General features: G+C 40.5%; 1 protein-coding gene across 2 annotated transcripts; it reads right to left on the bottom strand.

The window, feature by feature from the left end:
- Positions 1-471: 471 nt before the first annotated feature.
- LOC110761535 (TMV resistance protein N) lies at positions 472-12048 on the bottom strand. 2 transcript variants are annotated; one of them, XM_021964020.2, is made up of 7 exons: positions 11894-12048; positions 11749-11809; positions 4388-4930; positions 3148-4243; positions 2749-3024; positions 1627-2646; positions 472-1542 (listed from the first exon to the last, which is right to left on the bottom strand). In XM_021964020.2, exons 3-7 carry the CDS (start codon positions 4897-4899, stop codon positions 682-684), a joined length of 3765 nt encoding a protein of 1254 aa, XP_021819712.1. In that variant the 5' UTR covers positions 4900-4930; positions 11749-11809; positions 11894-12048; the 3' UTR covers positions 472-681. The 2 variants fall into 2 exon arrangements, with proteins under 2 accessions (XP_021819712.1, XP_088101096.1); XM_088244970.1 differs by having other exon boundaries at positions 11907-12038.
- Positions 12049-13382: the final 1334 nt, after the last annotated feature.

The following is a 13382-nucleotide window of genomic DNA, read 5'->3' as shown; positions in this document are numbered from 1 at the left end:
TTAACATAATTGTTGATTCTCACAAGTCAAAACTAGAAGCATCAATTTCATTTCGAAAGTTGGAGAAATAACTCATAGTGAGACAATCCAAAATGGGTTCCTACAGTTTGGGGTTTTTTGGAGTTCATCTAACAAAATGGCAAAAGTTTCCCTAAAGAACCTGCAGGATTCATCTTATAGGTTTTGATCATTTTATGAGACACTGAGTTTAACAACCACATATTCCTAAAAGTTAAATACTACAGTTTAATTCAAGATACAACTAGCACTGCCTAATTCTAATCAACATATTGTGATATTTATTAATGAACCTCTCATAATTCCAGTATGTTGCATAATTTATTTAAAACTAAGATATGCTAAATAAATAAGAGAAGACTGCATATTGAAAGAGATTGCACAAACTATCAAAGACACGATCAATTAAGCAGACAAGGGAGGAGTTCCAACAAAGCAATTGAAGATCAGATCAATTCTCAATGCTTCAACAGCACTCTTGGTTTTATACACTATCAATGCTGGAAAAAAAGTTACAATATGTCCTATTTATGAGCGATTGGAGTAACAAAACAAGATTTACATCACAGCAAAATGTATGTACATTGCAGCATAGAAGTACAGATCTAGTGCTGGGAGACAGACGGCGGTGACTTACTAACAATATCAATTGTGAGAAGAGCATTATTGGCCTTTCAAGTATTTATGTGCAGACACTTGAGGAGGAGGAGTTTTTAACAAAGTTAGCAAAAATTTAGCTCCTCTCTTAAGAACAACACTTTTGATTAAACTTTTTAACAATAGTGAAAAATAAGAGGGGGCAAGGCCTAAGTAGGAAATCAAAGTGGTTACCCTCCAAATCAAAAGTCCTAAGCACTCCCATTTTTCACCATTGTTGAAAGATTTCATAAAAACTGCAGTTGTTAAAAAGAGGGAGAAAATCTTTACAAGTTTTGTTAAAAACCCTTTGGCAAGAGCATAGCTTTTCTTGCAGCGGAGAGATTTTTGTTGAGAGCTACCACTTGCACTTGCATCAGCTGAATTGCGAGGAGAAGCAGTAATGCTGATGTTGATGGCTTGGTTCATCATCATGATTTGGTTGAGTTGTTCCACGTCTTGCTCGTGCACCAAACGCAACCCACACTTCTTTATACTCGAGCAATTTCTTCTGTCTAAGGGCCTAGCACGATTCTCATAATAAGTTTGGAATAAAATCTTCATCTGACTGCATTGCCTATTCCAATCCTCACGAGACACATAAAATACACAAAGGTGATCTGACACAACATGCCCTATCTCTAACCAAACATACGCAAGCTCTTTTTCTCCGGAGGAACAGTCAATTGTAAAATAATGAAATTCAGAAAGGTCATGAGCTGGATTTGGGTGATCTTCTTCAAAGACAACACATAAAGCAAACCCCATCCAGGTGCTACAAGAATCCGGAGGTAGCTCCACAATTAAGGAATCTCCCACACTTTGATTTTTGAACCACTCTGGAATTCTCCTTCCAGGAGTTACAATGTTTAATTGGCCAACTTGTACCTGTACCATGCATAGGTTAGTAACTTGTTAATTATTATTATTACTACTATAGCAAACAACGAGAGACAGATAGAAAGAGAGAACCTGAAGGAATCTCCATAGCACTCCAAGTATTAAACTATCGCAGCCGCCTTCATTCTCAACCAATCCAAAGCAATTCACACAACTCAACTTAACATCATAATTTCTTATGTTTCCATTCCACGTTGGCAGACCTGGAAACATTATTAAGGAAGTGCAATCGTCTATGTCTATATATACTAAGTAATTTGATGTAAGATGAGGAAATTGTTGAAGCCTTTGGCACCTATCCACATAAAATGACTTAAGCTTAGAAAGATATCTAATGCTTGCAGGAAGAGTAAAAAAATTGTTTCCACTAAGCTTTAATTCTTGTAAAGAGGATAAGCAGCCAATATCTCCGGGAAGATCCCCTTCACAAAGACCACAATCACTCAGATCCAATTCCGTTAAAGACCATAAACCATGTAGCGAACCCATCACAAAATCTTTTCTTTGAGATAAGCCGGGAAGGCCCCACCAAAACCTTGATTTATTAGCCTCTGATCCACAACCACTCAAAAGTAGATATTCCAGATTTTTCAAACAAACAATAGAGCGTGGGAGCTGTCTTATAGCAGTTCCATCCAAACGAAGCCATTTTAAACACTCCATCTCCCCCAAGTTTTCTGGGAGTTCCTCAATATTTGAACATCCATTCGCCAGAAGCCATGCAAGAGACTTCAAATTACAAATTGCACTAGGAAGACCCAAGAGATTTTTACAATTGCTTAGATGCAAAGCAGAAAGGCCAACAAGACATCCAACTGATGAAGGTAAATTCTCAATGGACGTCCCCCCTAAATTAAGCATTAACAAATTTTTCATTTCTCCTGAAAATTCTGGAATCTTTTTTACTTTTGAGCAACCACCAAAATCCAACCTTTTTAGCCATTTGAGATCTGCAATTGACGGATGAATCTCAACTAATTTCTCACACCCTTCAAGATTCAACTCCTCGAGTTTTGGAATGCGAGTGAAATTTGGGGTTGTTGCCAAGTTTTTAGAGTAACCGAGGTCCATATATTTCAAGTTGGGCAAGTCCTGTACAATTCAGAAAACAAAGTAGAATATATAATTAGCGACCGAAAAAACTTTTACTTTTTTCAAAAAATTTGTAAGATGGCATAGGGTCAATAATCTTACCTTTCTTCCATCCCAAAGCCGAACAAGTTTGTTGTGACGCATCTCAACTCTAATAAGGAAAATTGGTTGAAAATCTGATGGGAAAAATTTGGAAGGATACCAATTCCATTTCATAATTCTTAAGGAATTAGGAAGAAATGTGGGGTTTGAAGAAATGATCACATTATCAAATTCAAGAAATTTCAGGTTAAGCATCTTAGAAAATGCTTCACAATTCCAATCCACCACTTCAAGTTCCGCCATCCTTAAGGTGATGCCTTGAATTTTGTTAGTTGCCTGTAATAAAGAATAGTAAAGGAAAAGCTAATTCCATATTCAAGTCTAAAATTGAGTTAGAAAGAAATCATATTTCTTCAAAAAAAAAACACACAAAATAATATTTTCTACGTAACTTCTTACCGTATTTTTTAGAAATACATGAGAAATGTCATTATGATGGCACAATCGACTGCGTCCACCAGGCTCTTCAGGATACTCTTGGCGAACAATTTCCAATGCCATTTCTTGTATCAAATCATGCATCTCAACAATGTTGTTTCGGACGATAGTTAAAAGCGATTTATGAATGAGAGCATTTATCCCAATACGACCACATACGCCATAACTATCTAGTATTTCAATTACTTCCTCCTTGCCCTTTCCCTTATAGAAAAATGCAATATCAAGAAATATATTCTTGTTCATCTCATCTAGTCCATCATAACTTAGTTTGAGCAAATCAAAAATTGTTGACTCAGGAATTTTCCGTAGCTTATCCAACTCACTTTTCCATTCATCTCGATCTCTCTTATACATAGAGCATCCCAAAATTTTAAGAGCTAATGGAAGGCCTCTAGCATAATTTACAAAGCACTTAGACAATTCCTGAAAACCTTCCTCAGGTTCAATTTTTTTAAAGGCGTTCCGACTAAAGAGCTCAAGAGCCTCATCATCACCTAATCCCTCTACCTTGTATGATATCTGCATATCATGCTTAACTAGCAACCGTTCATCTCTAGTTGTAATGATGATTCTACTCCCCTTGCCAAACCAATCCTTTTCTCCAACCAATTTCTCTAGTTGGCTTGATTCATTCACATCATCAAGAATGAGAAGAACCTTTTTATTACATAAGCAATTCTTAATGAAATAGGTACCCCACTGTTCATCCCAAACTCGAATAATTTGCTCCTTCAAGATCGGGAAAAGAAGCTGTCTTTGTAGATCAACAAGATGACCACGTTCAGAAACCTCTCTAACATTAGCAAGAAAGCAGCTAACTTCAAAATGAATAGAAATGCTCTCATAAACTAGCTTAGCAATGCTTGTCTTGCCAATGCCGCCCATCCCCCATATCCCTATAAAACGAACATCATCTGAAGGAGCTAAAAGCAAGTCTATTTGCTCAGGTGTAAACTTAATTCCTACTAACTCTGTGGAATCTAACAATTTGTATGTGCGATGCACTTTGCTCCACACCCATTCAACAATCTTTTCAATGAGCTTTCTTTCACACCTACAAGGAAGAACAATGATTAAGTCAAAAGTATAAGCCATAGATATAACAAGGTCTAAAGGTACAACAAAGTGAAAACTGGCTTACAAAAAACCCAAGTATGGGTCTTATTAAGACATGTGGAAATTGCTAATTCGTGCTTACTCATTCTTTGAATCCAACCCAGATAAATTGGCAACTTCTGTTAAAGCAGCTCTCCAGTGCATCACCTTTTCTATGTCTTCCCTAAACCTTTTCTCATGCTCAACGAACGCGCCTGCAAAACTTCCGCTTTGTTTTCTTACATCAGAGGGATCCACATTATAAAACACTGGCAGAATTGTGCCCTTGGATTTCATGCATTGGAGAATCTTTGTAAGTTCCTCCAAGCACCAGGAAGAAGAAGCATAGTTTTGCGAGAGAACAATGATTGCAAGCCTTGATTCTTGGATTGCATTGAAGAGCTCTGAAGAAATAGTTGTCCCTCTTTCAAGCTTTGGATCATCCTTGAATGTTTTAATGCCCATGTGCTGCAATTCATGGTATAAATGGGAGACAAAGCTGTTTCTAGTGTCTACACCCCTGAAACTCAAAAACACATCGTGGTTCCATTGATGAGGAGCCGATTGATCAGCTGAAGGAAGAAAGGCAGAGGTTCTTTCGGTGCTCAACGCCATTGGCAATCTGCTGCTGCTGCTGCTGCAAAGACTACTCAATGAAACAAGAAGTTCCCTAATTAAATATACAAAAATCCAAACACTCGACTGAATAAATGCAAAGATGATCATAAATGGCTTGAAAAATGAAAAGGATTGAACTTTGAAGAGGTTTTTGTTTTGGGTAAACGAAGATTTTGTTGAGAATTAATGACTAACTCACTGCCCTTTTAAGATCTTGTTGTTGATGGACTTTGGACAAAGAACTCAATGATGGATGAGTCTTACACACACACACAGAAATTAACCAAGCACAAATGACACAAGTGTTTATAGAGGTTCAGCAAATTGCCTACATCCTCTTTGGTGATCACCTTGAGAAATTTCACTAATGAAGATAGGTTACAACTTTGGTTTACAAAGGAAACCCCCTTAGAACACTACCCTCACAATCTGTTTCTCTCACACCCTTGCTCAACACCTTGATACACTTAGAGAACTCTCTTGCTCTCCCCTTAGTTTTTCTGAACACACTACTAAAACTTCAGCTCTAACTCAACTTTGAATACCAGCTTCTTCCACTTACAATTATTCAACTTGTTTTCTCCTCTTGTGTTATCTTACTTCACCCCATTTCCTACACAAGCCAATAGACAAGAGATAAGATATCAGCTTGTCCTCCACGTTCTTCCCTTTAGTCACCACTTAGACTAAATGTCAGATCAAGTAGGTAAATAGAATCCAACTCAGCCACCTCCCACTTACACCAGAAAATGGAGAGTGATATCTTTGAAATAAGATAACCAATTAGCCATGAGTGCTCTCCCAACTATCCAGCAGGTAGTCAACGTTCATTTAACTCAGAAGTGACCCACTAAGCCTCTGAAATCTTGTGGAAAGCGATAGCCATTGAAAACACTGTTGAAAACGCGTAAGAAATCGTCACAGCACGACTGGGACGACCGGTCGCCAGGAACTGGCGACCGGTCGCTTTTGGTTTTCCCTCCAGACCTTGAATCTGCTTCTAAACGACCGGTCGCAAATGCTAAGCGACCGGTCGCTAGCTTCCTGCGACCGGTCGCAAAGAACTGGCGACCGGTCGCTCGTTGATGTTGCTCCAGACTTCGAATCTGCTTCAAAACGACCGGTCGCAAATGCCTAGCGACCGGTCGCCTTTAGGCAGATTCAAAATCTTCCTTTCAGCGCCAAAACCAACCTTGTATCCTTAGGTGAGCCATTTTCCCAACAATCTCCACCATGGCGAGCCTAATACTCCTTGTGGACATCATTGCCTTCTAGGACATCTGTAATGTCTTGAGAATCGTCCTAATAACTCTCAAGAACTCCACCTCAATCTTTAGCATGTAACAAGATTGAGCAAGCTCAAACAATGCTTGAACTTAGCTGTTGTGACTGGCTTTGTTAGGCAATCTGAAGCGTTCTCATTTGTATGAACCTTCATTATTGTGATGTCTCCATCATTCACCCAATCCCTTATCCGGTGGTATCTCACATCAATGTGTTTGGACCTCCCATGGAACACTTGATTCTTCACTAAGCAAATAGCACTTTGACTGTCACTTAGAATCACCACCAAGTCTTGAGCTATCCCGAATTCCTTTGCCAATCTCTTCAGCCATACCGCTTCTTTTGAAGCTTCCGTTAAAGCCATATACTCCGCTTCCGTAGTAGACAAGGCACTAACCGATTGTAACACTGCTCTCCAACTAATCGGTCCTCCACCACAAGTGAAGACATATCCTGTGGTGGATCTCCTCTTGTCTAGATCTCCTGCATAATCAGAATCTACATACCCCGACACACATGCCTTTCCTTGTTGTCTTTCAAACAATATCCCAAGCCTTTTGGTGCCCTTCAAGTACCTGAGAATCCATTTTGCTGCTGTCCAATGTTGCCTTCCAGGATTCGCCATATACCTTGACACCACACTAACGGCTTGGGCTAAGTCGGGGCGTGTGCACACCATTGCATACATGAGACACCCTACCAAGCTTGCATATGGAACTTTACTCATTTCCTCCTTCTCCACATTCGTAGAAGGACATTCTTTTGCACTTAACTTAAAATGCTCCGCCAAAGGAGTAGACACCGGTTTGCAATCCATCATATTAAACCTTTCAAGTACCTTGGAAATATACTTGCTTTGTGACAGCCACAACTTGCCTTCCTTTCTGTCTCTCCTTATCTCCATTCCTAGGATCTTTTGTGCAGCACCAAGATCCTTCATGTCAAACTCCCTTCCAAGTAATGTCTTCAAATTCTGGATTTTTGACATGTCCTTACATGCAATTAGCATGTCATCAACATAAAGAAGCAAAAGGATGAAGTTACCATCCTTGAATGCATGAGAGTACACACAACAATCAGATTCACATCTTCTATACCCAATCTTCATCATGTAAGAATCGAAGCACTTGTTCCACTGCCTTGGAGATTGCTTCAGTCCATACAAAGACTTCTTCAACCTGCAAACCAGATTTTCCTTCCCTGCTTCAATGAACCCTTGAGGTTGGCTCATGTAGATGTCTTCCTCCAATTCACCATGAAGGAAAGCAGTCTTCACATCCATTTGCTCCACCTCCATGTCCTCTTGTGCTACTATGGAGAGTAGTAGTCGTATAGAAGTATGTTTCACCACCGGAGAGAAGATTTCATCATAATCAACTCCCTCCTTTTGCAAGAATCCTTTTGCCACCAACCGAGCTTTGAATAAGGTGGCACCCTTCTCATGCATTTCTTCTTTCTTCCTAAACACCCATTTGCAGCCAATAACCTTGCGACCTTTGGGTTTAGGAACTAACTCCCAAACTGAGTTTTGGTGTAGAGATTCCATCTCTTGCATCATAGCTTCCATCCAACTTTCCCGTTCCTTGTTCTCAACAGCTTCTTGGAACGTGGTTGGTTCTTCTTCACTAGCATTTAGGGCATAGTGAACTGCATCCATCTCCCATCCAAACCTTTGAGGTGGTTTGATGGTTCTCTTGGGCCTGGACCGAGCTATAGATGATGGCTCCACCTGTTCTTGAGCCTCTTCTTCTTCTTGAGTGTGTTGTTGATGCTGCCCAGCTTCTTCCTCTTCAATGTCGGACTCCACCTCCTCCTGAACGTCTTCAGTTGGCTGTTTCTGAGTAGTCTTTCTTGACACCTTCTTGAGTGGAACTTCAAAGGTTGTTTCTTTCTCAACAACATCCTCCTTTGCCTCTGAATTCTTGACTTTGTTCATAGGTATGGTCTTCTCATCAAACACAACATTTCTGCTGAGTATCTTCTTGTGGTTCACTGGATCCCACAGCTTGTAGCCCTTCACACCACTCTCAAATCCAATGAAAATACATTCAAGAGACTTTGGCTTCAACTTGGATCTTTCATCACTAGGAATAAGTGCATATGCACTGCACCCAAACACCTTAAGATTCGAATAATCGATTGACCTTTTAGACCATACCTCCTCTGCACACTTGAACTCAAGATTTCTTGAAGGCGATCGGTTAACCAAATAGGCAGCGTGGTTAACCGTTTCTGCCCAAAAAGATTCGGGCAACCCTGCATGAATTCTCATACATCTCTCACGCTCCATGAGAGTTCGGTTCATCCTCTCCGCAGCTCCATTTTGTTGGGGTGTCTTCTTCACGGTAAAGTGCCTTTTAATGCCTTCACTTTTGCAAAACTCAAGGAACTTGCTGTCCTTATATTCACCACCATTGTCACTCTTTAGGATCTTGATCTTTCTTCCGGTTAGGTTCTCTACTTCCGCCTTCCACTCTTTGAATTTGGTGAAGACCTCAGATTTCTCCTTCATGAAGTAGACCCAAACCTTCCTGGAAAAATCATCCAAGAAAGTCACAAAATAGCGAGCTCCACCCTTCGATTTAACCGGTGATGGCCCCCATACATCCGTGTGAATATAATCTAGCACACCCGTGCTTTCTTCCTCTTTGTTTCGCTGCTTGAAAGCTATTTTTGATTGCTTTCCCATGGTACAAAATCTGCAGAACTCAAGCTTGCAACTTTGAACACCTTTCAACAATTTTCTGTTGTGTAGTTCCTGCATGCCCCTCTCACTCATGTGCCCTAGCCTCAAATGCCAAAGCTGAGTTTTATCTTCCGAGTCCTTGCTTGTAGATACAGCTGCTCCACCTATGATTGTTGTACCACACAACCTATATAGACAATTAGGTTGAATCTCACCCTTCATAATCACAAGTGAACCTTTTGAGACTATGAGTTTCCCTCCATTTGCTTTGAATGAATAACCATTCTTATCAAGAGTTCCAAGGGAAATGAGATTCTTACGCAACTTTGGAATGTGCCTTACCATTCCAAGCGTCCTAACAGCCCCATCATGCATCTTTACCTTGATTGTACCGGTTCCTTTGACTCTACACATTGAGCCATCCCCCATCATCACTTCACTGCTATCTTCTTTCTCATACGTGTCAAACCACTCCTTGTTTGAGCACATATGATATGAGCATCCGGAATCCAAAATCCAATCGGAAGAGGAACACCTTGAAGAATTAGCCAATGCATTTGTTTTAACATTGCTATTAACACACAAAAGCTCACCATCACTTTCCGTGACATCCTCCGCTGTGTTTGCTGCATTCTTCCCTTTGTTCTTCTTCTCCTTCCATATGGGGCAATTCTTTTTCCAATGCTCCTTTGACCCACACTCGAAACAACCATCTTTCGCCTTGGATTTGGACCTTCCTCTATTGCCTTTCTTGCCTTCACGCCTCTTTGAACGACCTCTCTCTCCGGTCTTTGCAACTAGACCTTCACCTTGAGAGTTTTCTCCCGAACGTTGAGTCATCCTATGGTGTGTCATGATGTCTTGCACCACAGGCTCAAAATCAAGAGTAACCTTTCCGAACATAAGAGTGGTTCGGAAGTGTTTATAGGACGAAGGTAAGGATGTCAACAACATGAGAGCCTTATCCTCCGGACTATAATTCACATCCATTCTCTGCAAGTCAGCAACACATCTATTGAAACTACTTAGATGTTCCATTAGATTTCCTCCCTCCTCCATCTTAAGATTCAGGAGTTCTTCCTTGAGGAAGAGTTTGTTGGACAACGATTTCCCTGCAAACATCTCTTCGAGCTTCTCCCATGTTTGCTTCGCTGTATCCTTTATCACGTTGATGAGCACCTCATCGGAGAGATAGTTTTCGATAGCACCTCTGGCTAACTCGTCAAGAACTCCCCACTCATCATCCGTCATGCTTGCTGGCTTCTTCTCCTTGCCAACCAACACTACATGGAGCTGTTGTTGTGTAAGAGCTGACTTCATCCTTCGTTGCCAAAGAGTGAAGTTCTCCTTCCCTGTGAAAGGCTTTAACTCCACCTTCATACTTGCTGCCTGTGGTGGCTTCATATGCTGTGAACTGCTACCACTCTCAGCTTCCATGTCACTTGCCATCTTCAACACACTAGCACTCCAAGAGAAGAACTAGCTCCAGCTGCCAAACACAGCTCTGATACCACTTGTTGAGAATTAATGACTAACTCACTGCCCTTTTAAGATCTTGTTGTTGATGGACTTTGGACAAAGAACTCAATGATGGATGAGTCTTACACACACACACAGAAATTAACCAAGCACAAATGACACAAGTGTTTATAGAGGTTCAGCAAATTGCCTACATCCTCTTTGGTGATCACCTTGAGAAATTTCACTAATGAAGATAGGTTACAACTTTGGTTTACAAAGGAAACCCCCTTAGAACACTACCCTCACAATCTGTTTCTCTCACACCCTTGCTCAACACCTTGATACACTTAGAGAACTCTCTTGCTCTCCCCTTAGTTTTTCTGAACACACTACTAAAACTTCAGCTCTAACTCAACTTTGAATACCAGCTTCTTCCACTTACAATTATTCAACTTGTTTTCTCCTCTTGTGTTATCTTACTTCACCCCATTTCCTACACAAGCCAATAGACAAGAGATAAGATATCAGCTTGTCCTCCACGTTCTTCCCTTTAGTCACCACTTAGACTAAATGTCAGATCAAGTAGGTAAATAGAATCCAACTCAGCCACCTCCCACTTACACCAGAAAATGGAGAGTGATATCTTTGAAATAAGATAACCAATTAGCCATGAGTGCTCTCCCAACTATCCAGCAGGTAGTCAACGTTCATTTAACTCAGAAGTGACCCACTAAGCCTCTGAAATCTTGTGGAAAGCGATAGCCATTGAAAACACTGTTGAAAACGCGTAAGAAATCGTCACAGCACGACTGGGACGACCGGTCGCCAGGAACTGGCGACCGGTCGCTTTTGGTTTTCCCTCCAGACCTTGAATCTGCTTCTAAACGACCGGTCGCAAATGCTAAGCGACCGGTCGCTAGCTTCCTGCGACCGGTCGCAAAGAACTGGCGACCGGTCGCTCGTTGATGTTGCTCCAGACTTCGAATCTGCTTCAAAACGACCGGTCGCAAATGCCTAGCGACCGGTCGCCTTTAGGCAGATTCAAAATCTTCCTTTCAGCGCCAAAACCAACCTTGTATCCTTAGGTGAGCCATTTTCCCAACAGATTTAATGAACCAGAGAAAAAATACGGGCGTTGAAGGCATATAAGCAGCAAAACAAGTTTCAGAGCAAAAGAAAAGGAAACAACAACTCAGCAAACATGTCAATTTGGACCATATTATATGTTATGTCGTCATACTTTCAAAGTATGGTCCATCTTAGCAAACAAGAGAACATTACTTTGTACTTCCAATTCAGCAGAGAGAAACAGAGAAATTCAACATATAATCATGCTATGCAGCAATTTCAACATTTGAAACAAAAATATGATGCCATCTCAACTAAAAACTGCAAATGCTTTATCTTAATGTTACCTGAACAAAGAAATTATGGAAATGGAGACAAAGTACGGCAGCAGCTTTAGCTTAATGTTACCTGAACACCAAAAGAAAAATTACAAAGCCAGATAGAATTGGTAAGACAACAAGCACAAGACCAGCAAGCCAACCAGAAACTCACAAAGAAAAAGTACTTCTCAAGATCAGCCAAGAATCCAACAACAAGAAGCAAAGCTAACAGCCTCAGTCAAGAGATACACAGAGAGAGAGATAAGTAGCGAGCAGAGAGAGAGAGGAGAGAGTAAAGTTGGAAACCGTGTAGTTACCGTAGTGAGAGCACACGGTTTCTTTTGCTTTTGTCAGGCCAATTATTTCAATAGTTGCTTTCTTGGTAAATCGATCAATCAATAATGTCGACATTTTAAAGCATCAAGGATTTTCCCTTTCAGCAAATTTTATTTTTTTGTCAAACCTTTTGCCAAATTTACAATGTTATCCTTCTGTCATAACTTTATTGAATCCCAAATCATATTATGCAGGATTGTAATTAGGCACAACAATTCTGGTCCATTTTACAAGATTTTGGCATGAAACCCCACGTGCTAATGTAGAGGATCATGTCCCAATGGCATCAGGTTTCACCTTCTTTTCTTAAAGGATTCTTTACCATATGTTGGAAAATTTGGCATCATAGTAATAATTTGATCTTTCGAAATAACACTCAGGGCCTTAATCAAGCTATTAGTCTTATTAAATTTCTTCGCAGTATAATCTATTAAATAATGACCTTATAGCTGGTTAAGAGCATTATTCCTACACTAGAGGTCTTACGTTCAATTTCCCCGCCACCAATATCATGTTGTGCGGAAACTCCCTTTGATCTTGTTCTCAATGGACTACGTAACAAACCCTCACAACTCACAAGGATGAATTAAACACTCACACACTCAAAAAAATAAGCAAGCACACAAAGAACACATAAATTTTATAAGAGTTCGGCTATGCCTACGTCCTCTTGGTGATCCCCTTGAGAAAATTCACTAATGAAAGAATAAGTTACACCTTTGGTTTACAAAGAAACCTCCTTAGAACTCTATTATCTCCCCAAGGTCTCTTTTCCCTCTAACCCATAGCTCAAACCCTTAATGTACTTGTGAATTCTCTCACTTAGTTTCCTCTCCTTGATTTCTAGACTTACAAGACTCCAACTCTTGAACTCTCTCTTCTTGGCTTTCTTGGCTTACTCACTTGCCCTCAGCTTCTTTACTTTCTTGCATCAACTCCCTTTTATAATGTTGGTGTAGATTAGCCTTTGAACTTGGGAGGGAAGCTCCTCCAACTGCACACCCAACATTCAACCACCCTTCATAAAGCCAAAGAGTGGGAAGCCTTGAAACAAGTCAACAAACATCCATAAGTGCCTTCCTAGCTCTCCCAGCAAATAGCCAATGCCCCTAGACCTCATAAATGAATAGGTAGTCGTTGCATTGAAATGGAGAGACAAAGCACATGGAGAGAGGCCTGAAAACACGTGGAAAAGTCTTCTGAATGATCGCTTGTTATAGGTGATCAATCGCTTTGAAGAGGAAGAGCTTCTGAACGTCTCTGGACAAGAGCGATCGATTGTTCTCAATTCTTCGGCAGCTAATCCTCTCAGCTAAAAACCAATC

The sequence above is a fragment of the Prunus avium genome, chromosome 8, assembly GCF_965620075.1.
Source record: "Prunus avium chromosome 8, drPruAviu1.hap1.1, whole genome shotgun sequence".
Lineage (NCBI taxonomy): Eukaryota > Viridiplantae > Streptophyta > Magnoliopsida > Rosales > Rosaceae > Prunus > Prunus avium.
The sequence above is the reverse complement of the archived record's forward strand: the minus strand, read 5'-3'. Positions and strand labels throughout refer to the sequence as shown.

Excerpts from the sequence above, each read along its gene's own strand:
- LOC110761535 (XM_021964020.2), bottom strand. The coding sequence starts at position 4,899 with ATGGCGTTGAGCACCGAAAGAACCTCTGCCTTTCTTCCTTCAGCTGAT. Across the intron at positions 2,647-2,748 it reads GGCTTTGGGATGGAAGAAAG|GACTTGCCCAACTTGAAATA; the intron begins GTAAGATTATTG and ends TGAATTGTACAG. Across the intron at positions 1,543-1,626 it reads TGCTATGGAGATTCCTTCAG|GTACAAGTTGGCCAATTAAA; the intron begins GTTCTCTCTTTC and ends TGCATGGTACAG.